At 38.4% G+C, this 26,417-nt stretch overlaps 1 protein-coding gene across 1 annotated transcript; it reads left to right on the top strand.

Moving 5' to 3' along the window:
* The first annotated feature begins 81 nt into the window (after positions 1 to 81).
* Positions 82 to 24,798, top strand: LOC140229442 (cytoplasmic dynein 2 light intermediate chain 1-like). The gene is made up of 13 exons (XM_072309698.1): positions 82 to 183; positions 9,900 to 9,970; positions 10,917 to 10,972; positions 11,608 to 11,712; positions 14,742 to 14,830; positions 15,399 to 15,585; positions 17,515 to 17,583; positions 18,482 to 18,559; positions 19,091 to 19,170; positions 20,069 to 20,142; positions 21,191 to 21,288; positions 22,319 to 22,408; positions 22,995 to 24,798. The coding sequence occupies exons 1-13, from the start codon at positions 173 to 175 to the stop codon at positions 23,082 to 23,084; spliced, it is 1,098 nt and encodes a 365-aa protein (XP_072165799.1). The 5' UTR covers positions 82 to 172; the 3' UTR covers positions 23,085 to 24,798.
* Positions 24,799 to 26,417: the final 1,619 nt, after the last annotated feature.

The following is a 26,417-nucleotide window of genomic DNA, read 5'->3' as shown; positions in this document are numbered from 1 at the left end:
GCCAAAACTTTACAGATCTTTAAATAAGTAGGGCAAGACTCTGCTGCATCAATGAAAATAACCCGCATATATTCAACAACACATTTTTCTTGACGACCGTCAACAAATCTGAATTCTTGATAGAAACCTGGTTGTGATCTGTTGACCTGTGCCAAGGGAAGAGAAAGGAGTCATGCCTAAAGGGTAAATTTGTGTTAATTCTTTGTTCATGTATGATCGAATAGCATATTTAATTTGCTATTGTAGCAATTAATGGTATTTCTGTGACGTGACTCGGGTTGTTGCAAGCACTCACGAGTAGGCTCCCTATAGAACTTCTAGTATAACTAGCTAGGGTAGGGCGCCGGCGGCCCAGGGTCTGAAAGCCGCACATGCACTGTGTTCTATCTCAGTTCGGGAAACCCACTCACAAGGGGGGCCCCTCCTTATAAGTAACCCGTCCCCCTTATAAGTAACCCCGTCCCCCTTATAAGTAACCCCCGGGGTAGCCCGACCAGACACTGTTACGCTATGCGAAAACAGCGTCTGACACGCACGGCATGCAGCCTCGAAGTGAGGAACCTCAACACAACTACAAAACTTAGGAACATGTATACTTTTCTCCTTTAAACAGAATACTTTACTCACGTTAAATGCTACAGAAGAATAGTTCGCCACACTGGGTCCATGGAGACCACTTGCGATAAGTCCGTGGAACAAATAAATGACACTTTCTGGCGCAATTCCTGACCGCCGGGCTTCGTTGTTGCAGGATTCAAAATGGCGCCTTGACTTATGCGCATGCGTGACCGGATGTGCTCCAGAGCGAGCGCGTGTGCGTTGAAAGTGTCGAACAAACCTTGGCGTCTGCGACACAATAACCCAGTACAGTTTATAGCTGTATACCTTATACTAGTAACCGTGCGTACGCTGCTTGAAAGGGCATTCACATCACGTGACCACCCGATATCTGAGCTTGGCCTGGCGTGAAAGATTGTGTACGGTGTGAACATGCTGGATATGATGATCAATTTCGGTAAGTTTCATTACGTACATTTGAATATATATAGCATCAGATGTAGAGTAAATATTGAAGAGTATACTCGATGAGTTTGAGGTGACAAAAATGATCGTAAGTATCAAAAGTCAAAGCTATCGTGTACGATTACGTCGCCTCTCCTAGTGATTGGTGGTCGCGCGCGTACAGCCCTGTCGCGACGTACCATGTACAGCGACTGGGCTGTGTATAGTTACCCCCGGGGCACCCCTTATAAGGAGTCTCCACGCTTTTTTGCAATGCAACACGAATATGAAAGGACTGCGGCAATTCGCTTGATTATGTCCATAAAGCTTCACAAGTTTCCTAGTTACTCACGAAATTTGAGCAAAATCGGTTCGAGGCCGTATCCGGGCACTTACCCCCTGGGCAACCACCCTCCGGATAACTACCACCCGGATAATTACCCACCAGGTCTATTCCCCCTTAGGGCAACTACCCCCCGGACAACTACCCTCCTAGGGCAATCACCCTCCAGGGCCATTACCCCCTAGACTAGGACAACTACCACCCGGTCATCTACCCTCCTAGGGCAACTACCCCCAATGGCAATTACCCCTAGGACATCTACCCCCCAGATAATTACCCCCTTGGTAACTACCCCCTGGATGACTACCCCCCGGATAACTACCCCCCAGATAACTACCACCCGGATAGCTACCCCCTGGATAACTACCCCCCGGATAACTACCCCCTGGATAACTACCCCCCGGATAACTACCCCCTGGATAACTACCCCCCGGATAACTACCCCCCGGATAACTACCCCCCGGATAACTACCACCCGGATAATTACTCCCCGGATAACTACCCCCAGGATAAATACCACCCAGATTACTACCCCCCCCCCCTTAACCATACCCCGAACCCCGCCCCCGAAAGTTACCACCCGTTGTAATTTTTCCATAAGTTCATAACACCATATCAGAAGATGCACCTTTCTCTTGCACTGTCATCATTTACTCTTTTGGCTTGTCATTTTCTACCGTTATAACACATTAGACGATAAACATAAGAAAAGGAGAGTTGATTGCATTGCAATTCATATTCCCTTAACATTAGCGAGGGACCCTTCGATTAAAGCCATAATTTCTGATAGGATCCGGGCACGGTTTTATAAAAGTTATCAGTCCTGATAAGCTGTCGGTTCCACACAATTACCAATTGTTGTAGGTCGATCAAAGCAGGTCCATGGTAACAAGTCAGTGACTTGAGCTTATCAATCAAGCAGAACCCATGGTTTTATTGAAATTATTAGAGATTAACAAGATGTCATAACTGGCAACTTTTATCAAACGGTGCCCTAATCTGTCATAAGAGTAAAATTACAGCTTGTTTTACATACAAGTAGAATTGTGCTAGTTTTCAAATTAAATGTTCTCGACACTGAAATCAAGTTCAAATATAAGTTAGTCTGATTAGAAAGAGTAAAATATTACGAGTTTAACGGTATTTTTTTTTTTACAAAACACCCCTAGTTGTTAACGAAGTCTTTTGTCCTGCACCCTCTTTTTGAATAGATCTATAGAGAGTTGTAACATAGTTGACAGAATCCTTTTTGCATTATAGGGCTGCTCTGTTTTATCCCGGCCATTTCAAGAGTTTTTTTTTCACAAAAATTTGAAACCTTCTTTGAATAACATGCTCTTTAATATTTTGTAAGGGGTTTCTAATTATCTCACCCAAAAGATGTTTAAAACCTGAAGTTAGGTCTCGACTAAAACCAGACGATATGAAAAAATGTTGTTTTTTTTCCCAATTCAAATAGCAAACGTTGTTCGAAAATAAAAATGAGAGACGTAATTTTCTGGGGGAGAGTTACTGTAAGAGGGGTGATTGGTTGGAGCCTAATTTTAATAAGGAGTAATTGTCAAGGGAGGTAATGCTCCGCGGTGATCATACCAAGGAGGTGACAATCTCTTCCCACATCCTTGATAAGTACTAGTAATTGTTAATGCCCAATGATGCAGTAGGGCAATTCTGAAATGAGCGTTAACGGTATAACAGTAAAATAGTTACAAAATTGATGAAACAATGCAAAGAAAGCAAATTAAGACAGAGACGAAGTACACAAATAAAGATACAGTGAACTCCCGTTACAACGAACACGGTTATAACGAAATTTCGTTATAACGAAGCAAAACTTCTGGTCCCAAAATTATCGCCATTAAAGTCTATGGTACAAAATTCGCTTATAACGAAGACGGTTATAACCAAATTTTCGTTACCACGCAGTCTTTTCTGAGCGCCACTGACAAAGAAAAACAAAAGAAATGTGCTCCTTTACAACGAAATGCGGATCGCATTCGAAAATGCGTAGCGGAACAAGCATTTTTATAGCGTCTCTGCATGCATGAGCGAACGCTTCACATCATTGTATGTTCACTCCGTGTATCCTTCACGCACAGTTTCCGAGGGGAACTTGCGTTATTGTAATACAATAATCTGAATTCAGATAAGGTTTGTTTCATTGTTCCGAAGTCCTTTGATACAAAACACACAGATTTTGATACAACTAAATGTCCGTAATAGTTCGGAAATGAAATATTAAGCACATTTTGGCGTTATTCCAAAGGTTCGTTAATCCCATGATAAAATATGGTTCTTATTCTTATTCTTATACGGTTCGTTAGTCCGAAAATGATAGGAATTCAAAACGTTCGTTAATCGGAACATTACAAAAAGAATCGTTAATCCATGGTGGAAAAAGGTGAGTACACTAACAAAACTTAAGAATTGCAATCCTTATAATCGTCTTAAGATAAATAAATCTTCGAAATAACTAACCTGTCTATTTTTTTTTTTCATTAACAAACTTTCTTCGGAATAACGAACCTTATTTCATTTCGGATGAAAAAGCCTTCGGAACAACGAACTTTCTGAATAGTGAACCTTTCTCATTTTTTTTATTTTTTTTTTTATTTATAGTTAACCTTCAGAATGACGAACCTCATTTCATTTTCAGATCAACGAACCTTCGGAAAATGAACAATATATTATTTTAACTTAAATTATGAACTTTCGGAATAATGATTCTTCGGAAATGCGAACCTTCAGATAAACAAACCATCGGAATCCCGGGAATGGCAAAACTTCGGAATAAGGAGCCTTCGGAGTAACGTAGTTAAGTAAAAAAAAAAAAAAAAAAAAAAAAATAACCTTTGGAATATCGAACTGTAACCAAATCCTACACCGTCATTTTCTACACATGTGTGACAACACAAACAACTTTATGCTCTTTTTAAAATGTAATATTTAAGCGAAATTAAAAAGGTACTCTCCCATTTCACATAGCTTTCCAGCGTATGATGAGGATTCAACAAACAGAAATTTATTTTTATGCGTGGTTTCCTTCTTTTCGTTATACATTGCATATTATTATAACGATATTTCGCTAAAACGAAAAACAAACAAACAAACAAACAAACAATTGTCGGTCCTGGGCATTTCGTCCTAACGGGAGTGCACTGCACATGAACACACACGAGATAAATCCCTTGTAATGAGAGAAAGAGGAAAGGTGAGTAATGAATGACAGGAATAGACTACCTTCACGGTACATGGACAGAGAAAAGCGAGAGGGAAGAGGAAGATGATGGGTCAAAACCAGGGCACGTGAGGTATGAGATATAAGCTCCTCAAAATAAAGAAGTGTTACATGGAGTTGTGGTAAACGATAGACGATTGTGGTTTAAAAAAATGCTAAAAGTGAAGTGTAACATTTCTTCAAAATGTCTTTAGTTCAATGGTAAAGGCATTCAAACTTAAAACTTCTTTTATACTACTATCAAGAGAAATCCGAAATTTCGGAACAGTAAAAGAAAATACAGATTTAGCGAAAATAGTTTTGGTTAAAGGCATTGACATTTACTGGATTACCGGGTAGGATATGCAGGGACAGTTTCGTTTTTGATGAACATAGAGTCAAAATACAGAAGGGAGGAATTAAGCTTGTACATAAATCGTCCTAAATGCAAACGATACATATCGTAAATCCTTAAGATGTTGTTTTCATAAGATGAAGTATCAGTATGGCATCTCCGTGATTCCTGGCAAAATGATACAAAGAACTTCGTTTCCTGTAGTAATAATATTCTTTTTATTAAAAGTAAAAGTTGGGGGGGGGGGGGCAATGACCCGGGAGGTAGTTATCCAGGGGGTAATTGATTGGTGCACTGTCCTGGGGGTAATTTTCCTTTTGATAGTTATATAGGGGAGGGGGAGTTATAGGCCTACTTATCCGGGGTAATCATCCACTGGAAGTTATCGGAGGGGGTAGTTATCGGGTGGAAGTTATATGGGGTCTAGTTATCGGAGGAAGGGGTAGTTAAAGGCACAATTTACCTTTTGCATATGAAACAAAAACCCAGCATTAGTGCTTTAAAATAGTTCTAAAATGTGATTTAGGGATAGAAACAACCACTGTAAAAATTTGAATCCGTGTAATCGATGTCAAGTGTTGTTAAATACACAAAATATAAACAATAGTTATAATAAAAATGTTTCCAGACTAAAGCGTATACAGTTACGGTTTATTGAGAAAAACACTGATATCTCCTTATATGTTAGGCTTTATTGCAAAAATTTTATATGGTAGGATGTTTTATGATACAACAGACCTACACATATGAATCAAATGTGATATCTTGAACATTTTTGAAATCACTGCTCCCAAAGGTAAATTGGACCTTTAACCTGGGGATAATTATACTGGTGGTAATCATCTGGGGGGTAATTATCCGGAGGGTAATTATCCGGGGGGTAATTATCCGGGGGGTAGCTATCCGGGGGGTAGTTATCCGGGGGGTAGTTATCCGGGGGGTAGTTATCCAGGGGGTAGTTCTCCGGGGGGTAGTTACCCAGGGGGTAGTACTCCGGGGGGTAGTTATCCAGAGGGTAGTTCTCCGAGGGGTAGTTACCCAGGGGGTAGTTCTCCGGGGGGTAGTTATCCAGGGGGTAGTTATCCGAGGGGGTAGTTATCCAGGGGTAGTTATCCGAGGGGTTGTTATCCAGGGGGTAGTTTTCCTAAGGGGAAATAGCCCTGGGGGGTGATTGCCCTAGGAGGGTAGTTGTCCGGGGGGGTAGTTGTCCTAGGGGGTAATTACCCTGGAGGGTAATTGCCCTTGGAGGGTAGCTGTCCGGGGGGTAGTTGCCCTAGGGGGGAATTTTCCTGGGGGGTAATTATCCGGGTGGTAGTTATCCGGAGGGTGGTTGCCCAGGGGGTACTGTTCCTAGAACCGTTCGAGGCATCATATCTAAAATCATGGATTTAAATGCGATGTCAAACGACCCATGCGAATGCTGACTGGCGTGAGTGTCGCCAGGCGCGGCGGCGCGGCAATGCTTGAGTGCAGACGTGGCGACTGAGTACGTAGACTTTCGTTCATTCAGGTAGGCTACCTGAATGAACGAAAGTCTACGTACTCGGTCGCCACGTCTGCACTCAAGCATTGCCGTGCCGCCGCCGCCGCCGCCGCCAGTAATCGCTCGCATTTCAGCATTCGCATGGGTCGTTTGACATCGCATTTAAATCCATAATTTTAGATATGATGCCTCGAACCGATTTTGCTCAAATTTCGTGAGTAACTAGGAAACTTGTGAAGCTTTATGGACATAATCAAGCGAATTGCCGCAGTCCTTTCATTTTCGCGTTGCATTGCAAAAAAGCGTGGAGACTCCTTATAAGGGGTGCCCCGGGGGTTACTTATAAGGGGGACGGGGTTACTTATAAGGGGGACGGGTTACTTATAAGGAGGGGCCCCCCTTGTGAGTGGGTTTCCCGAACTGATCTATGGACCATTGAAAGCCACACACACTGTGCATGCTGTGGGGCGGAATTCATGAGTATAAAATAGAGTCTTATATCTAAGTAACGTACAGGTGGAGGGAAATAAGCTCCCGTCCCATGAATTTAATAAAGGATGGGACCTATATTATCACGAGTATGCCCCAGGCCTCCAGGGCCAAAATGAACGGTAGATTGTTGTCAAATATAAGTTAGCTGTCACTGTAAATTACCGTAGCTACACGCAGCCGCTGTCGCGAAGCGACAGCGGCTGCACCTCTATTCCTTCGCAGACATTGTCATTTTTCAGTGTGGTTGTGCGACTCCTTCATGAATATCTTTATTAATTGTGGAAAACTAAAATACAAGGAATTATCGTAATATCATTCAATAATCGGTATGCGATTTTTTGTTTAATTACGTCAAAAACTCACCGAAATCTGTGGCTGAAATCAGGTCTGTAAACGTCCTTATTGCTTCACTCCTCATCTGCGTGTTATTTGAATGGCATTCACTCTTGTATACTACAACGTACAACGTAGGTAGTCGGAGAGGCGCCCTCTAGCTCTCCGACTACCTATGTTGTACGTTCGATACGAGAGTGAATGCCATTCAAATAACACGCAGATGAGGAGTGAAGCAATAAGGACGTTTACAGACCTGATTTCAGCCACAGATTTCGGTGAGTTTTTGACATAATTAAACAAAAAATCGCATACCGATTATTGAATGATTATCATAGATTACGATAATTCCTTGTATTTTAGTTTTCCACGATTAATAAAGATATTCATGAAGGAGTCGCACAACCACACTGAAAAATGACAACGTCTGTGAAGGAATAGAGGTGCAGCCGCTGTCGCGGCTGCACCTCTGTATGTATGATGTTCATGTTCCTTTGCATTGGCTTTAATAGTTGTAGTCTAGATACTCTAGAAAGACCCTATAGTTTCGAAATCCTGAGTTTCTTTTGTTTTGTTTTTTAAAGGAAATAGGGTAAGGGCACCAGTATTCGGTCAGGCACCGGTATTCGGTCACTTATTACTAGTCACCAGCCAGTAAGTTCAACTGTCACAACACACGCAAATCACACTAATTCACATACTTGCACACTCATTCACAACAGGAAACTCCCTTAGCCCCCTCCAAAAATCCATCCAAAATCCCAAATTTTACCGTCAAAAGTGCAGAATCGGCGCTACTTTCCAAAAGCGCGCGCGGATAAGGCCCAGTTTTAAGAGTACGGGTCGCCGAAAAAGCGCTAAAAATCGAGAAATAAGCCGTTCTCTCGCCGGATTTTTCGCTTATCGCAAGCTTGGAGTGTAATGGTATCCTCAAAAACGCAAAAGAAAAACAAAATGTCCGTACCTGCCGATACAGTGTCCCAATGTACAAGGGTTGAATGCAAGTGCCGAGGCCCCAGTATTCGGTCACCAACGGTCGCCGCAACTTCCCCGATGCAATTTTGCGCCAACAAGGTAGCGCGCGCGCGCGTTTTTCAGCTGCCTTGAACACGCATTGACTTTGAACGCGCACATCGCGTGACCGAATACTGGAGCCGATGACCGTATACTGGGGAATTTTCAAGGTGAAATATTTCGCGATTTTGTGCAATTCTGTGAGATATTTAACGAAATGAAAGTTGAGATTAAAGAAATTTGATATATTTCACATACAGTACTGTAGATATGATGTATGTATGTATTATTTTAGTTTGAAAAATATTGCAAAAAAGCTTAAGTGACCGAATACTGGGGATGTTACCCTACAGTGCAGTGGGTCGTTTTCCATGCAAATATCAGCATTATGCAATGATATGAGTACAACTGAAGTGGAGTGACTATAATATATCCTGTGCTTTGAAACTTGATAGGTTGCCTACATGATAAAAGATTTTTATTTGGCACAGGGGAACAGAGTCCATTTTGATGATTCTTAACATACCTGGTGGTTTGTAACTCACCTGGTTATGGGCATTTAAGTTATAGAAATTTTACAGAACTTAAATTGCCCCTCTGCTACTCTATCATCTGGATGCAGTGATTAACAAATGTTTTCTGTGCTGTGTGGTTTATTGAGAACATACTGTACGAGCTGAAATTTTCGCGGTGGTTTTATTTTCGCGAATTTCGCGAATCGCCTTTGAACCGCGAAAATAACAACACGTGAAAATAACAACGCGCAAATAAGTAAGTTCAGTTAGACCCTCGCAACCGCGAAATTAACAACACGTGAAAATGTCCTCCGAGTAGCAATTCGCGAAAATATCTGTACGCGAAAATTTCAGCTCGTACAGTAGACAAGAAAAATGCTGCTCAGGGTTGTATTTGTCCTTTTTTGTCTTCAATGTTTTAGGAATTGTGCATTTAGAAAGCGTTTGCTAAGTTACAAGAAAACAAGATTATAAGTTACAAAGGGTCTACAAATGGTACAATATACTCCTTACTATAGTACATACTAGACTTTTGTAATCACATCTAGGAACAAACATTTAAAAGTAGAAAAACATAAGGATACAAGGATACTAGGTACTTTATTGTCTCTAAAAATGAATACAGAAATTTGCCCTCCACTGGCGTATCAAAAAAAAAAAAAAAATAAATAAACACATACGTTGTACATATAGTTGTAAGATATATGTAACAAACTAACAAAAACATTGCACAGACAATCACATTTGCATGAGTTGATTGGTAAAGGTATGACTGAAAATATATCCGTAGTTTATATAAAACATCTGCACATGCGCATGGAAAGACATTCTTGTGTTCCCCTACCCCCCTCCCCCACTTATTTTGCAACAGGCCCTACAACTCTTTTAACTACCCTACCCTTCTTGACTTACGTATGGATGAGTTCATGCACACACATTTTGCTAACCATTGGTGGGGACAGTGTTCATCCATGCATAAGCTAACAAGCAAGGGTAGGTTAGCCGAGGGTGGTATGGCAAAATAAGTGGGGGGGGGGGGGGGGACATAAGGAAGTCTTTCAAAAAAAATGTTGAATTGTGGTTGATGTACAAGTAAGATAGATGAGTAAGCAATATGATTCTTTTCTTGTTCTTTTTTATCACAGAAGCGAAAAGACAATATGGGACTTTGCCATTATAGAAGCAGAAAAGAATGCCACTGAAGCAAAGGAGCAAGGTAGGTCAAGGTTTTCATGTGTTTGATGATGCAGAAAAAAAAAAAAACTATGCTGAAAGGCAGACACTATTGATATTTCTACCCTGAAAGTTAAAGAGACAATTAAAGCACAAGCAAGCATTTCACCTTGTCTTTAATAGTACATTGTACACTTTCCTTTTCCATAAGGCTATATCACCCATTTAAAGTGGTGCCTAGATGCATTTATGTTTTTGAGAAAGGGGAAATAGATCCGGACCAATACATTCAATTTGTAAAGTGTAATTATAGTGCTTTAAGAGTTTGATGATATGCAAGTTTACAAAAACATTGATATAATGATACATGTGTACTGTGTCTTTAGATTTTCATATCTTGTCGATACTGTAAGTGGATTATATAACAACAAAACATCACCACTGTTACTAAGTTAAGCAGCAACAATTGTATTTTACAATTATGATGATGGTACTAGTGGTAGCTACTTTTATAGTACACTGGTCCACCTGTAGACGCTCATGGCACTTTGATACAAACAATCATCTACCCAGTATGACATGATGCACTGGAATGGAGGAGGTATCAAGCAGAAATTAGAAATACAAGTAAGGCACTTGAGCAATTACAGGTTGAATATAGTAAGTTTTAAATTTTGACTTAATTTGTCTTGCGAAAATTTGGCAGAATCTTGGGAGGGGGAGGGGATCGCTCCAAAATTTTGAACCTACAAGTACAACAGAAAATTCATGATCACTCTAGATGAGTGTTTTTGGTACAGAAAATGCATGGTACAAGAAGTGCATGGTTTGCGTTTGGTGGGCCTATAAATATCAATGCATATCATTTCGATAAAATTTAAAGTCAAAGAGATTTGACATGTAAAGGATAACAACTGGTCTCTAATTTCTGTTCTCTCTGCCTGTAGTATTTGTTTTTATATGCAACAAATCATCTTTATTTCTTCCAGGCACTGATGGAAAAGGTGCAGAGAATCACATACTGTTCATTGGGAGCAAAAATGCAGTAAGTGGAAAACCAGAAATCACACAATAATGACATTGTTATCAGGTTGTTCTCTCAGACCTTCTAGCACAATACAAATTAATCTTGTCTGATTTGCTGAAGTTATGTTTACAATTTTGTCAAAGCACAAGATGAAAGTTAAGATATTTTCTTCTTTTTTTTGGTAAGATTGTAAGTATTTGGGATATATAAATCTAGTTATACTGCATGAAGAAGTATGCATGGTGACATCTTTTTTTCACAGTAACCACTTCCGATCAACAAGCGTATTAAAAAGTGTTATTGTATCATTTATGCCATCGCACCTTTACTAGTCATGTCATGTAATGAAGCTGTAGTTATGTAATTTGTGTGACTGTACAAACCAGATTCCTGACAGTGACTTTTCTTGGAAGCAGGAGGGTATGCTGGGTTAGGTTGTACTATTGTGACGATTGATGATAATAAAAGCAATTAATGATATAAGCAATGCGATATAGAAAATAGATTAATCGAATCAAATCAAATGTCTCTTTTTGCACTAAGAGTATGACAACTCTTAGATAACAGATACTAGAGTATGCTTCGTAAACTTCGCCAATATCCTCTATCTCTGTCTGTCTGTCTCTCTCTGTCATATGAACATTGCCCTGAAGGGAAAGACATCGATCATACTGCGCTTCCTGGAGAAAGATGAAACACCAAAGCCCACGATTGCATTGGAGTATACATTTGGTCGCAGGGCTCGTGGACACCAAATGGTACTAGCTTATTTGTCTGTATTTCCTTTTTTTTTTCCCCTTTTTTTTTCACCATCTAGGCACATCTAACCATACAACTTATTCGACTTGCACTCACCAATCCAGCCACTCATCGATATTCCTTGCTACTTCAGACACGATGAACACTTGACAACCTTACTATACTATTAAAAGTTTTATTAACAAAACTTTTATAATGCACTCAGACTCTTTATTGGCATGTTTTCTGGCAAGAACATAGAATCAAATACCTATTAATTCAGGTTTATAATTTCAGTATGAAGTGATTCAATGTATTTGCTCTCACAAAAAAAAAATGCTTTGCACAGATTTGCACAAAATTCTACAAAGCAATTCATCCTCCTGTGTTTTGATTCCCCCCCCCCTCTTTTTAAACTGCCTATCATTGATATTTATTTGTTGATTTTGCATGAACCTTTTAAAAGCCCATACCAAGGCAATACAATCATCAGTATCTGGTTATGCTTTGTTGGCTGTGAGATTAACATTATTAAGTGATATGTTTATATATGTATATATACAAAATATATTGATAAATATGTTAAAGTGTATGCGCTATATAGTTTTTATTCAAGCTGCTTGTTTTCATCAGCTTGCTTCATCAGCCATCATCTAATTAGATGTTGTCCCCTAGTTTATTATCATGCATTGTGATACTAGTTTTGACTGGTAATAAATCCATAACCTTTGTTGGTAGATGAAAAATTAACATAATGTGATGTAGAGAAGATAGCTCAACTCCTTTGCTTATGCACTGTGAAGTTTCAAGCAGTTAAAATGTTTGATCCCTTTGAAGTACTAACCACATTTTTCATTTGGTTGTCACCCATTTTTACTGTTGTTCCTATTATGCATTGACTGTGCTTGGCTTACCCCCTTATCAACCCATGGAAGTCATTACAATATAATGCGGTAACAAAATTGATTCTATTTTTGTTTTTGCATGCCGAGTGTGCTGTAGTGCTTAATTGCTTCACTGCGGATTTTGCATGCTTAGGAGTGAACGATTCCCAAATCTTTACCTGCATGGTAGCAATGCATGTTTTCTTTAGGCATCATGCATGTACAAAAGCGAACACACTTGGTCTTTTCATTTTTTCATTTACTTGATTTTCAGCACATTATACTAGTTAGTTAAAGCAATATCTAGCATATCCCTGGATGTGATGTAATCAAAGCTTTTATATCTACTTATCTATTTTTAATTCTATTCCTGTTATTTTGACTCCTTGCACTCTTTCAGTCATATTTGCAGGCACTTATTATAATTTTTTTTTTTAATGTCACAAAATGGTCAACAACTCATAAGTCATATAATAGTTACTTTAGGCAAAATTTGGTTTCATGGATTAGATTTAGCACACTGCAAACGTTTGACTCCTATGTCCCTGATTCTTGTTCAGACCTGCAATTCATAGGCAAAAAAACATTCAGCAGTCTTGGCAGTATGGGACACATTTTGTTGGCATGTATAGTCAACTCTTATGCTGTAATCAAGTAGTGACTCCTATTGATTAGAAGACAACTTTCAGCCACACCCCCTTTTTTTTTGCAGGGTCCTCAAAGACTGCAAACATAGCTGACTAGTGACTTTAAAGGAATATGTGGAAATAGACAGTAGTGTTAGTAAAACTTCTTCTAAAAATTAGAAAAGAAAATGACCATGGAATGAATAGGTGAACATTATTTGTAAAGAGACAATATTTTCCTAGAATGTATGAATGATTTGTTTCTTTTGTTAATATGCTGTTTATGGGAAATTGAAAATATAGTAGAATATTTCATTGAGATATTTCATGTAAATAGGATATGTATCAAAGTCACATTTGTTTACATAACTAGAGTAGTTGCCATTGCATGATATAACACTGCATGGAATTGCTCTGTGTCCATGCATGTCTTGTGTGCTCTCATTAAATTTCTTTCCACTAAAGCTATTAATTTTACTTGTACAGCTGACAACATAATATATAGATGTTTCATTGAACAAAGAGGATTTGGTAAGTATGATATGTAGCAAGTTGAGGGACGTGTTGGCAACATATCTTAAATTTGTGCCTCATCATTGCGGATCTCGCAGAGATGTTTTTTTCTTGGCTTGTTTTCTATTATTATCTATTGTATAAGCTGTTATTTTCGCATACAGATATTTTCGTGAATGAGGAGGTCTTGGACATTTTCGCGAGATATTGTTTTCGCGAATGGAAACCTTGGCTATCGTAAGTGGTCTATTACCCTAGCACAAAGCGACATTTTCGAGTGTTATTAAATTCGCGGTCCAAGAGTGATTCGCAAAATTCACAAAAATAACAGCTTATACAGTATTCTTGTCCATCCATCATCTATCATACTAGTACACCGTCATCTGTTCTCATATCTGTTCATGGGATAACGGAAATACACTCACCAGACTACATCAAGCTGGATACAAGCTAGGGCGGAGTATGACTTGCCAAATGTTGGGAAAAATGCAGATCAAATAGTCCAGTCTGATAAAGCAGTATAGAGTGCAGTTGTAATGCTTGTTTTAATACATTGATATTGATCAGTGGTGGATCCAGGTGGGGGTCCCACCAGCGAATCCTCCCTTTATTATTTTTTTTAAACAAAGGAAATAAACAGAAATGGAGGGGGCACATGTGCCCCCCCCCCTTTAATTCTGTAAAGGCGCCACCCCTCCCCTCCCCCTTTTTATGGAATTCCTGGATCTGCCCCTGTTGATGTAGGGGTTTGCATTATGCATTTTTTTGTTTGTACTTGACGAAATGTACATCATCTTGCGTATATAGTTCTGAGCAAATTTGTATGAGGAATTATTTGCTAGATGAAATGTGTAAAAGTGTAAGAGATTTGCCTCATTCCATGTGTGATGAAGGTGGCACAAAAGATGCCATGCCAAGCATTGTAGACAAAATACTCGGATGCAACAATTATCAAGGCACTGGTTTTCTAATCTAGTCAGTTTCTCATACTATGTTTTGTTCCTTGATGCTGTCTTGCTACACCAGGTGAAGGATGTTTGTCACATCTGGGAGCTGGGCGGAGGAACCTTTCTCTCTCAACTCACTGAGATTCCTCTCTCGGAAAGCAATCTCATGTAAGTGCCAGGATCCATTCTGTTTTTTACAACCCAGTACTCAGATCAATCAAAACTAGTAAGAAATGTTGGCTCAGCCAAGACAGAGACATTAATTGTATTCTAATCTAATGTTTGGTTCCTAGTTTGGTTTAGTTAAATCAGTGACATTCAAGTGCTGTGTAAGGTTGCTGGCAGAAAACGGCAGAAAACTGAGTGAAAGACTGTGGCAATGAAAAAAGACCAAAAAAAAAAAGAAAAGAAAAAAGAAAATTAAAGGAATTCCTTTGCTTATTTTGGTTTTATTTTTTCATATATTCATACTTGTGCTAGCATTGATACTAATTCTGTTATGTAATTTATGACTTTCATACCAAACAGTTACCCCGTAATTATGATCCCACATTAAGCTAAATTTATCAGGACAGTGCTAGCTAGAAAGTAAGGTTAGCTATGGTCCTTGAATATCTTTCACTATCACTGTGAGAGATATGAAATGTTATCAATGATTATCATCATCATTGTCAGTATCATTATCTTCATCATTATCATCGTTTTCATGACTGCTACCCATAATCTTTCGATCCAGGTCTACTTCCTTGATGCTGGTCCTGGACCTGTCCCAGCCGTACGAGGTGTGGCACACAATGGAGACCCTAGTGAAGGGGGCCCTGGACCGTGTGGAGCAGGTCATCTCCCGGCTCATGAGGGAAAATCCCAAGATCCAGGAGCAAATCAAGGAGAAAGCATGGAAGAGGATCGGTGAAACCCATCCAGTGAGTATTATGCAAATATCGACTGCCTGAAGGGGGATGGTTAAAACTGTTTGCCCTCGGTGATTTTTCAACTGTGCTATGCCCCCGAGACTTAATGTCTTGGGGTATAGCACTGTTGAAAAAATCACTGAGGGTGCAGTTATGACAGTTTTAAAGGGACATTCCAGACGATTTTCATGATTTCACATAATGTAGTACATAAATCGACAACTCCATGTATAGATTTGTGGAATTTATTGTGGTTATTGAGCAGAGAAACAATACTTTGAAAAACCTTAAACAAATTACACTGAACGAGGATGATGACATAGAAGGTTCACACATTTCAGAAATGTAGCAGTGTAATTCCATTGATAATACCGCTTCCTTGCGAGTTCACCTGTGTATAATCTATGCATGCCTTCTTCTTTTGTTCTGCTTCCTTGAGCCCCAACTCATGCATTCTTATGGTGACTCTGCCATGTCAACATCCTTGTTCATTGCAATTTGTTCTAAATTTTAAAAAATATTCTTATTCTTCATCCTAATCATCACAAATTCTGAAATATTCATGTCCTCAGTATAACTAATTTATAGTTGCTCAAATGTAAAAATCTGAAAATCATCCGGAGGTCTCCTTTAACTATGACCTGAAAAGAAGCATGTGACATCTGTTTTATATATCACACCCTGCTTAATTTATGGTATTCATGCTATCTGAAGCCACTGAAGTGAAGTTGTCTTGCTGCCAGTCAGAGGAATTATGTAAAAATATTATTTTACACAATGCGCACATAATTATAGATACACATGCAAGATACACTTCAAGCATGTCCTTATCAGCTTCCTGGTTAAGATGTGTGTGGAACTTTATGCCTAGTCACTAGTTTTCACTACATTGCCTGGCAGTCAGCTAATGGTTTCCATTAGTCTTTGACCAATTAGAGGCCGAGAATCTGTGAGTGAAGTATATTTAATTAGCTATCCCCATCTCTCTTTCTCTCCATTTGTCTACAAATTGTATATCTCTCTTTATCTGCTCATACTCCTTTTCGATTAATCTTCCTATCTTGTCAGCAGTCTGCCTGTCTATCTGTCTATTTATTTATTCATTTATTTATTTGTTAATTCATTTATCTATTTATTTATTTATTTATTTATATATTTACTTACTTATTTATCTATCCATCTCTCTCTCTCTCTCTATCTCTCTATCTATATGTCTATCTATCTATCTGTTATTCTATCATTCTACCTGTCCTCTTAATCCATCTGTCAGTCAAGTTACATGCATGGTACTTGTTTGTCTATCCATGTAGTAACATGTAGCTCACTTTATGTCTGTGTAGTGTGCATATATCCATCTGTCCATCTCCTTCATTTCATATCTCTCTCTCTTCTTAATAACCGTTTTGCTAAGTCTTGCAGTATGTCTGCACTTGTACCAGTACACTTGGTATTCATTTATCCAACATATTAACCTGCAGATAATCCTATGGGTTTTGTTTTTTTTCTATTTACTTATCGATTTATATCTTCCTGTCTAATCTGTAACTATCTCTTATCCTTTTTTTTTTCTGTCCAGAAATATAATTATATTTATATACACTTGTAGCGGTAAATAATGTTACATGAGACTATGCCTTCCAATAGATTTAGGCAAAACGTTTTGAAGTGAAACATTGGCACATTGATGTGATGTAGTCACTTCAGTGGAGGAGCAGTATTATGTCGCAAAATTATTTGCAAATTTTACAATAGCATCTCAAAGTAGGTGTTAGTTTTCAAAAGGTAGACTCTGATACAATTAAAACTGCTGCTATTCAATGTGCAAATTAGCAACTGATTTATGCTTTACTGTATGTCTTAACAGATTTTTCTTGGTAAAAATGATGTCCAATACAAGCCCTCATGTTGACTTCCTTGTTCCATTACATTCTCATTTTGTAGGACAGAGACATGATCGATCCATTCCCACTCCCGTTGGTCATTATTGGCTCAAAGTATGATGTCTATCAGGTAAGATCTTGAAGATATATCCCCTGTTGTAGTCTAATAAAAATGCTCTTCTTTTACTTTTGCATCCATGCATTTTTGGGTAGAAGGGATCATAAATGAACTCTTCCCAAACTTTGATCCTGATTGTCATCAAATGATTAAATACAGGTATATCATTTACCAGATAAGAACCAAATTTTCTAGTTGATAAACATGATACATTTGTCATTGTAACTTTTGGGGTGTTAAAGTGTCACTTTTGAATATACCATTAAAGAGTGAGTTTGTCATCTGCAGTTCTAAAGTGCATGGTACCGTTTTCTTCAGGATTTAACTAATGCATCACTGGATCACAGATCAGCATTTCTCAGTCACAGTTTAAAGGCATAATTTACCATTTGCAGATGAAACAAAAACCCAGCATTAGTGCTGTACAATAGGTCTAAAATGTGAGTTATGGATAGAAACAACCACTGTAAGAATTTGAATTGGTAAAATCAATGTTAAGTAGTTTTAAATATACAAAATGTAAACAATACAGATATCTCCTTATATTTTAGGCTTTATCGCGAACATTTTATATGATAGGATGTTTTGTGGTACAACAGACCTACACATACACATTAAATGTCATATCTTGAAAGATTTTTAAATCACTGTTCCCAAAGGTTAACAAGACCTTTAAGTACATTGAGTTTTTATATTGCTAGAACTGTTATCTTACACTAGGTATCCTTGATGCAATGACAAGCCGTATATTTTTGCAGTTTAACATCAGTAAACTTTACTTGCATACAGACAATTCAAAATGTCAAACTAAACTGGACACCGTGACCTGGAATAAGACTTTGCAGACTAATGGATGATCAATCCGTCTGGTCTAAAATGTGGTTCTCTCTTTATCTGTATCTTTTGCAAGGACTTTGATCCAGAAAAGAGGAAGGTCATTGCTAAAACTCTGAGATTCATCGCACATAATTATGGAGCAGCTTTGCAGGTAACATTTTCCATTTGTGTTGAAGAAGAGTTTGATATTATTTGTCCTGTAGAAGAGTTGCCATCGAGCGTTATTTTAACAGAATAGTATTTTCCGAGCATGCACTACCATTCGAAGTTACATTATGTATTATGCTTTTGATGTGATATTGATTAATGTGAATGGTCAGGCATGAAGTCAGTTTATTGAGTTTGTAGAATATCAAAATATTGCACATAGTGAAATGAGTTTTCAGTTAAGAAATATGAAGAGGAATGAATTGAATAAATGTTCAATATTCTCATAGAACATCACATTAATGACCCCCCCCCCAAAAAAAAAAAAAAGGGAGAAAGATTACCTAGACCCTAAACCCTAATATGGCATAGGACAATGTAACAATGCAAGAAGAATCTCACCTAAACAGTAATTGCAGGATAAAGTCATCCCACCACTTAACACTATGTAGTGTCAAAATATCACTAAATAACTTGACTATTTCTTGGCAGTTTTTATTCTGGTCCTGATTGCAGCTTTATTTGCATGATCTAGTTTTGCAGCAACAAGACAGACAATCTCATGTCAAGGACAAAGAATCTGGTCAGCCATCTAGCATTTGGAACAACTCTGAGGTGAGAGGAGTAGAGTAAAAGTCATCCAAACTCCAGTAATTTGCCTGCTCACTGCTGAAATCTGTGCATTATTTGTTTTATGAATGGGTCTATGTACTATGATATCACCTGGTAAAACTTTAAATCGCAATACAATTGGGCCGCTCTTCAATTTCCTGTTCAGACATCCGTGCAAATCAAAGCAATCGTTAAGTTTCTTGCCACGTGCACAGTACATTTTGCTATTGAAACAGCTACATAGAGTGATTGGTACTCTGCTACAGGATAAATGCACAGTGCAGTTATGCTGTTTTGCTGCACACTATATAATGCACTCTTGTGCATTAGCAAAAATACTAATAATAATGATCAAATAAAAAGAGCACATATGAATCACTTTAGCACCTCTTATTGGCTACACTCTTGAACCTGCTGTACAGCGCAGCATGCACACACAAATAACAGTATAATGGCCACTGAGGATAAATTTAACGACACAACAAACATTGCAAAGGAGGGCATCTCATCAATCTCTCTGGGTTATCCATAAGGAACAAGTAGCATTGGCCCAGTCTGATAGTTGTCATTTTCCAAGCAAGATTTAGGCCTACAGGATGGCAAACTATGTTTTGGTGGACAACGTTTATCTCTCCTTTTACTATTGTATATGAAACTATCCTACTTTTTCATTAAAGTGTTTGGCTCAGTGATTTCTACCACTGTCTGAAACTACAACTACATTTGATTAGACAGGATGGATACTATATGTATCATTATCTGATGCTATTTAAAAACAATGTGTTTCCTCAGTAAATGTTTTATTTGCCAGAGTAAATGATATTCTTTTGTGAGCTTATCTTTGGGGTTAGTCATCATCTGTATTAGTCATGTCTTGGTTCTCTTTGTTGCATTTTTCCAGCTTGAAGAGCATGTCTGTGGACCCCAATAAACCTCTGTCTGTGCCATTTGGAATGGATTCCATGGAGCAAATTGGTTTGTCCCTTGAACTACGATGTACTTAGTTTGAATTTCCATAATTTAAATGTGTGATGTATTGAATCCACATGTAAAACTTTGTTAATACACTAGGTTCTGTGATGTCACAAAATGCGTTGCCTGAGGGGCAAAAACAAATCATGTGTGTATTGAGAGCATAACTCTGGTGCGTGATATGCATACAGCATACCAGCCTTCCTGGTTGGCGTGATAGAATCCTGCGATAATGAGACTTGGGATGTAACGCTTTTGCGCTTGTCCACTTGTATATGGGGGCCCCCATGCACAGCTTTTGCCCCTCAGCATGGCTTGATGATGTCATGGAAACCTCATCTATGGGCAGAGTCTATTTTACATCCTCTTGTATACAAACCATTAATATGAGAGATGTGGTCTTGGAGGTACACATGTACCAAGATACCACATAGCTGTGTTCAATAAAGCTCTTTTTTTTGGGGGGGGGGGATTGTGAGCATATTTAAAGGGACTGTACAGTACTGGTTGAGGTGGGGATTCATGTTTTGAACATTCCTAAGTGAGATAATGAGAAACCTCTTATGAAATGTGAAAGAGCATGTAATTTTAAGAAGGATTCAACGTTTATTTGCTGAAAATTGGTTTTCAAATGGCTGGGATATAAAAAAAGTGATAATAATAAAAGGTGACGGGCCACGCCTTTTATTAGGATCTCTTTGTTTCACCTTGTTTTTGGATATCTCAGCCATTTCAAAATCGATATTCATCAAACAGACTTTAGATACCCATTAGATTTGCATGCTCTTTGACATCTCATACAGTGGTTTCTGAATATCTCGCAAAACGTTAAAAGCTAAATCCTCACCGCAGCCAGAACTGTACACACCCTTTAAAGGGATGAGTTCCATCTCAGATGGTAAATGCAAAGTGTTGACTATTGCGATAAGATTTGTTTCATACATTTTGGCTCTTCTCCAACATACATACAAGATAATTGGAATGGGGACAGAGAGAAAAAGAGAGAGATAACAGGATTTCTATATTTTGTTTGGCTTTTCAATTATATCAGGCTTGCCACCAGTGGCAGATGATGACCTTGGAAGGTCCAACGCTAGGACCCCTCTGGATCTGTGGAAGCATGCATTTACCTCATATTTCCCTCAGAAGGTGAGTCAATCTTTGAACATTCTTTGTACAGGATCATTTAATAGCCTCGTGGCATGTAATCTGTTGAGAACCAGCTGATCGATTAGATTGACCCGACTTTTGGGCAGTTGAGTGTGGAAGTCAAGTGTTTGTCAAGTCATTGAATGCATCTTATCAAATGAGTGAAAAAAGTCAGGATAATATTGCAGTGTGATAGTTCAGTATCTTAAAAGCCAATTTGATTGTCAAAGATACTGAAGCACTTTGTTTTTTTGTTTTTTATGGTCAATCATGCTCAACTTCAATTTTCCACACATCATTTATTGTGGAAATAAATGAATGAACCTTTCCTTTGTGACAGATAAATTCTGATTGCTCAAGCTAAGATGCCTCATGTATTGTGCATATAAGTAATAGTATATCTATGAGTAATTAGGTACCTAATATGGCAGTTAGAAAATGCTTCTAATCGTCATTCTCAAAAGAATGACTGTTTCATGTCAAACTTTCCCATATCGATATCAGAACTGCAAGCATGTGATTGTTTTGTTGATCCTGAACTTGCCATAATGAAGCAATCCTATTTCTATATTATGGTATGCTTTTTGTTTCTCAGTCAGGAAAAAACAAAAACAAAAACACCATCTCTGCCACTGTCACTCTCAAAGTGGAATATGGCTTTTAGAAAAGTATTAGATAAGTACATTGTATAGGGGGCTTCTGTATCCATTAGATAAGGACGGGCTGATTTTGCTACAACACACATTTCCCATAGACCCTTGCCCGAGTATATATTTGGGACTCATCGTCAATGGGTAAACAATTTGTTTGCAACAAAGTAAAAATTCAGGTCCCAAAATTATTATATTTAAAGTCGATAGTACAAAATCCTAGTACAAAATCCTTGTAATATAAAATTTCAATATAAAGAATGAAAAGCGCTGGTCTTAAGGACTTGACTTTGTTATAACGAGAGTCACCTGCATTGGGTATTGTATGTGTGGTTGAGGAGATAAAGATCCCTGTGTATTAAAAACTTTTGCATTCACAGAGCACCATCAAGGCTATAGTGGAGGACCCATCCAAGGACCCTCAGTATGCAGAAGCAGCCGTGGATAACATGAGGGAACAGAAAAACAAGGTAGGTGGAATCTTTGCAAGAAAAAAATCCAAGCAGTAAATCTATGTGATAATCAGATTGAAGCACACAATCAGTTGGCCTGCCTTGCCTTCTTTCTCCAGAGTGTTCAGTGTGATAAATTTCTTGTAATTTCTTACTAAATCATATCTTGAAACTTCCACACCACCTAACCTGAGAGGGATCCCACCAAGCAACAGACCTGTACAAAAGAGACTAAAGAAAGAAAGTTTGTGCTCTTTAAAGTCTTTTGTTATATACCAGCTCTCTTCACACCAATACTGAATATGCCATTTACCTCATGGGGATTTTATTTTTGCGAATCTCACAAGTTGGCTGCTATTCACAAATTTCATAACATGTGAAAACATTAACTCTGATCCCAACATGAATTCAACGTGCATGTGTATATTTCTCTGTCCATTGCTGTATTCCACAATTGTAAATTTAGTCACTCGTGAAAAATGTCTGGAAGTCCTGATTCGCAAAATATTAGACTCACTATTTCTGGCATATACAATATTCCATGTTTGGAAGTCTTTTTCTCGCTTGTGGCTCTTATGTCTCTTTCACTTTATTATAAACCCAGGAGCTGGAGAGGTACAGGCGCCAAGCAGAGAGGAGAGCCAAGGAGAACAAGACTGGGGGTCCTTCAGGGGATGGGACACTCAGGTTATGATCAGCAACAGCAGCATCCCGGGGTCCCATTTGTGGAGAAGTTTGATGTTCTTGTAGAGTCAGAATGATTGTGTAGGGAAACTTGTCGTAACGAGGTCGCCGGGACCGCCGATTTCACCTTGTTCATCAGGCCTGTACGTTATTGTAAACGTACTAAAAAAATAGACCAGCTAAGTACAGTATTGGAAAATTGAGACTGCTGAATTCACCTTGCTAAAAGTGGTACCTCGCTGTAAGCGAGCTCGTTGTAACAAGGTTTCCCTTATTTTGACACTTGTTACCATGGCGAAGACATTGGAGGTCATCATTCGTAGTTGATTGCTTGTTGCCCTGGACAGCTGCTTTGGCAGTAACTGCAATCAGTGTAATTTGCATTTGCTTTAAAGTGCTTGTGAGACCAGGGGTCCGTTTCGTGAAGTCATCACATAAGTCTTTACATAAATCTCAGGTGGGCCAAAGTCACTCATAAGTAGCTATATGAGACTTTCAAATCCATTTCGTGAAGTCTCTCATAAGTGTTGTGTCTTCTGAGTGAAAAGTCTGTCATAGGATTTTCATGAAACAGACCCCTCGTCACAGTAGCACATCTACACATCATTTTGACAGCAATGTAAGTGTAGAGAGGGAGTAACAAGATCAAAGATGATTGTATCATGAATGTCACTGCAGCACTGGGGGCAGAGACACAAGTTTAGCTGTGCTGTATGATGTTATTATGTAGTCATGGAGACATGTGGATCACTACTAGTATGTGGCAGTTGCTATCATGAAAAGCTGTAGTCCACAGAGCCTGTTCACGTGGTGGCACTAGTGTATTTGGCAGAGTGGAAACCCATGTGAGGCCCTGCAAAGAATTCGATCATGAACACATATCAGAACAAGTAGACATGATGACACACTCAGAAACACAACGGCAAATTAGTTGAAATCACATTGTCAAATGTATTTCATTGTTTCTGGTTGCAAAGTTCACTTTGTGTAACATTCTACAGCTCTCGGCGAGCTGGCAGGCAAATTGTAACAAAGTCAAAATAATTTTAGGTCCCAGCCAGGACACAAAAAGTTCGATAATTTCCTGCAGAAAACGGGAATTAACAATCAGAGACATTACGTCAGGAGTATATTTAGAAGGGCTGTGTTACATGTTACACATAAGAGGCCGAGAGCTGTTGTTTAAGATGATGTCACTGAACAAGGAGGTATATTGGTCTTAAATCCCCAAGAGAAGAAATTCCTCTGTTCTCATATGACTTGCATGAACCTTCTTATCTGGTTAATGCATTAGAGGTACAACATATATCGATCACCTTGTGTGTAGAATTTACATGAATTCATTTTTTTTTTCCCCATCAATTTTTTGGTTCATGATATCATGCCGCTTTTTCCCCTTGTGTGAGATGACAGACTTTGATGGTACAGGGACGCTCTGTGTTTCTCCTTTACTCAAAGTCACTATTTGCATGTGCAAATGAAAACTGGGGAACACCACTGTTCTTTGTTCAAACTCAGTCCTGCATGAATTATGAACAATGAGATGTGAATCAAATCAAAGATGACAAGTTATCTTTCCATTCATAAACATCTCATGAAGCAAATCTATGATTATGATCGCAAAGAATGGCTATGAAACTCGTTTCGTTTTTTTAGGTGATCCGAGTATCCTCTCGGATCACCTTCTGTATCTGTACGGATTCTTTGTTCTTCTTTTTCTTCTTCTTTATTTCTCCTCAAAAGTTGTGTTTCGATTAGCTCAGAAAGTGTTCCTCCTATCAATTTCAAAATTATACCATATATGTATCGTGTCCCAAAGTCGACAAATTTTATAAAATCATAGTGATCAGTCAACCGTGACGTCACTATGACGTCATTATATGAAAACACATTTTCATGCATATCTCATTAATGGAAAGGAATTTTTCAATGAAATTTACATCACATATATTTCAAGTCAATCGCATTCTACTCATATTATTAAAATTCACATTTAGTATTAAAAAGTGCGCGTACGCGCGCGTTGAAATATTTGTATGCTCAAATCGAGCTCAAATTTTTTTTGCACACGTTTCAGACCATTTGGAGCATTTTTTGAAAAATTGAAAAAATTGGACGGACGCGTACGCGCGCGCACATATACGCACGCACAGCTCATATGCAATAGAAATTTCCCGTTTTTTCACACGGATCGGATGTCTGAAATGTCAAGGAATGTTTCTACTAAGTTTCAAGTCAATCCGACTCAATATGACGTCATACGGGCCTGTCAAAGTTGAAATTCCGCGCGCACGTCAATGGCGATATACAGTGCAACGATGCCAAAAAACCGCCAATTTTAAATCCGATTTTACTCGTCAGGATGGACGGTGACCCCCCATTTTCTTTACATATTTTGAAAGCTGATGAGTTGTACATATCATTTCATGGGTTGGCGATACTGAAAAAATGATTAAAAGATATCAAATTTCTTAATGAAGTAAAAAAAGTAAATTTTCAAAATGATGTCATCAAATTTCAAGTTCACTCGAGCGTATCTCACTTATCCTTTGCCAATTTTCACACAAATTTCAGTATGTTGTAGCTTATTAAATGCTCTTTCATTAATTTAATAACAGCATTTTGATTGGATGACGGCATCACCTCGTAAAAATGGATTCAAAGTAATCTTGTCAAATTTGACCAGTTTACGTGTTATCTCTATGGGAGTGCAGTTTTTCTGGAAATGAAAATTGACATGACTATCTTTCTCGAGCACTATCGCACTTATGCTTCGGTGAATTTCTTCCAAATTTTAGTATGTTGTAGCTGAGACTTTGGGCTATCGTCATTGGGCCCTTTATTGTTTCATACGACGTCGGCATCACGTCAGAAAATTTGGTTGAAATTAAAGCTTATCTTCGATGTATTGAGATATTTCTTCCTTTCTGCAACTTTTTTTGCAATAACTCAAGAAAGACAGCCCCTATCACCCCCATATTTTGCACATGTTTAGTTCATGTTACGTACATTATTTCATAAAATAACAATTACTTGATCGGACACCATCTTGGGTATGTAAATTAGGGTCAAAGGTCATACATATTTCATCCTGTATCTTAGTAAATACATGTCCTATATTTCCCATATTTTGCACACGTAAAGACCGTGTTACAAGGATCATTTCACAAAATAACCACTTTTTGCTCAGATGCCATCTTGTCTGTGCAAAGTGGGGTCAAAGGTCATATGTACTTTTTTCTGTATCTTCGTTATGACGTGTTATCTCTATGGGAGGGAATTTTTCTAGATGTGAAAGTTGACATGATTGTCTTTATCGAGCACTAGCTCACTTACCCTTCGG

Source organism: Diadema setosum, chromosome 1, assembly GCF_964275005.1.
Source record: "Diadema setosum chromosome 1, eeDiaSeto1, whole genome shotgun sequence".
Taxonomy (NCBI): Eukaryota; Metazoa; Echinodermata; class Echinoidea; order Diadematoida; family Diadematidae; genus Diadema; species Diadema setosum.
Note: the sequence above shows the minus strand (reverse complement) of the source record. Positions and strands in the feature narration are given on the sequence as shown.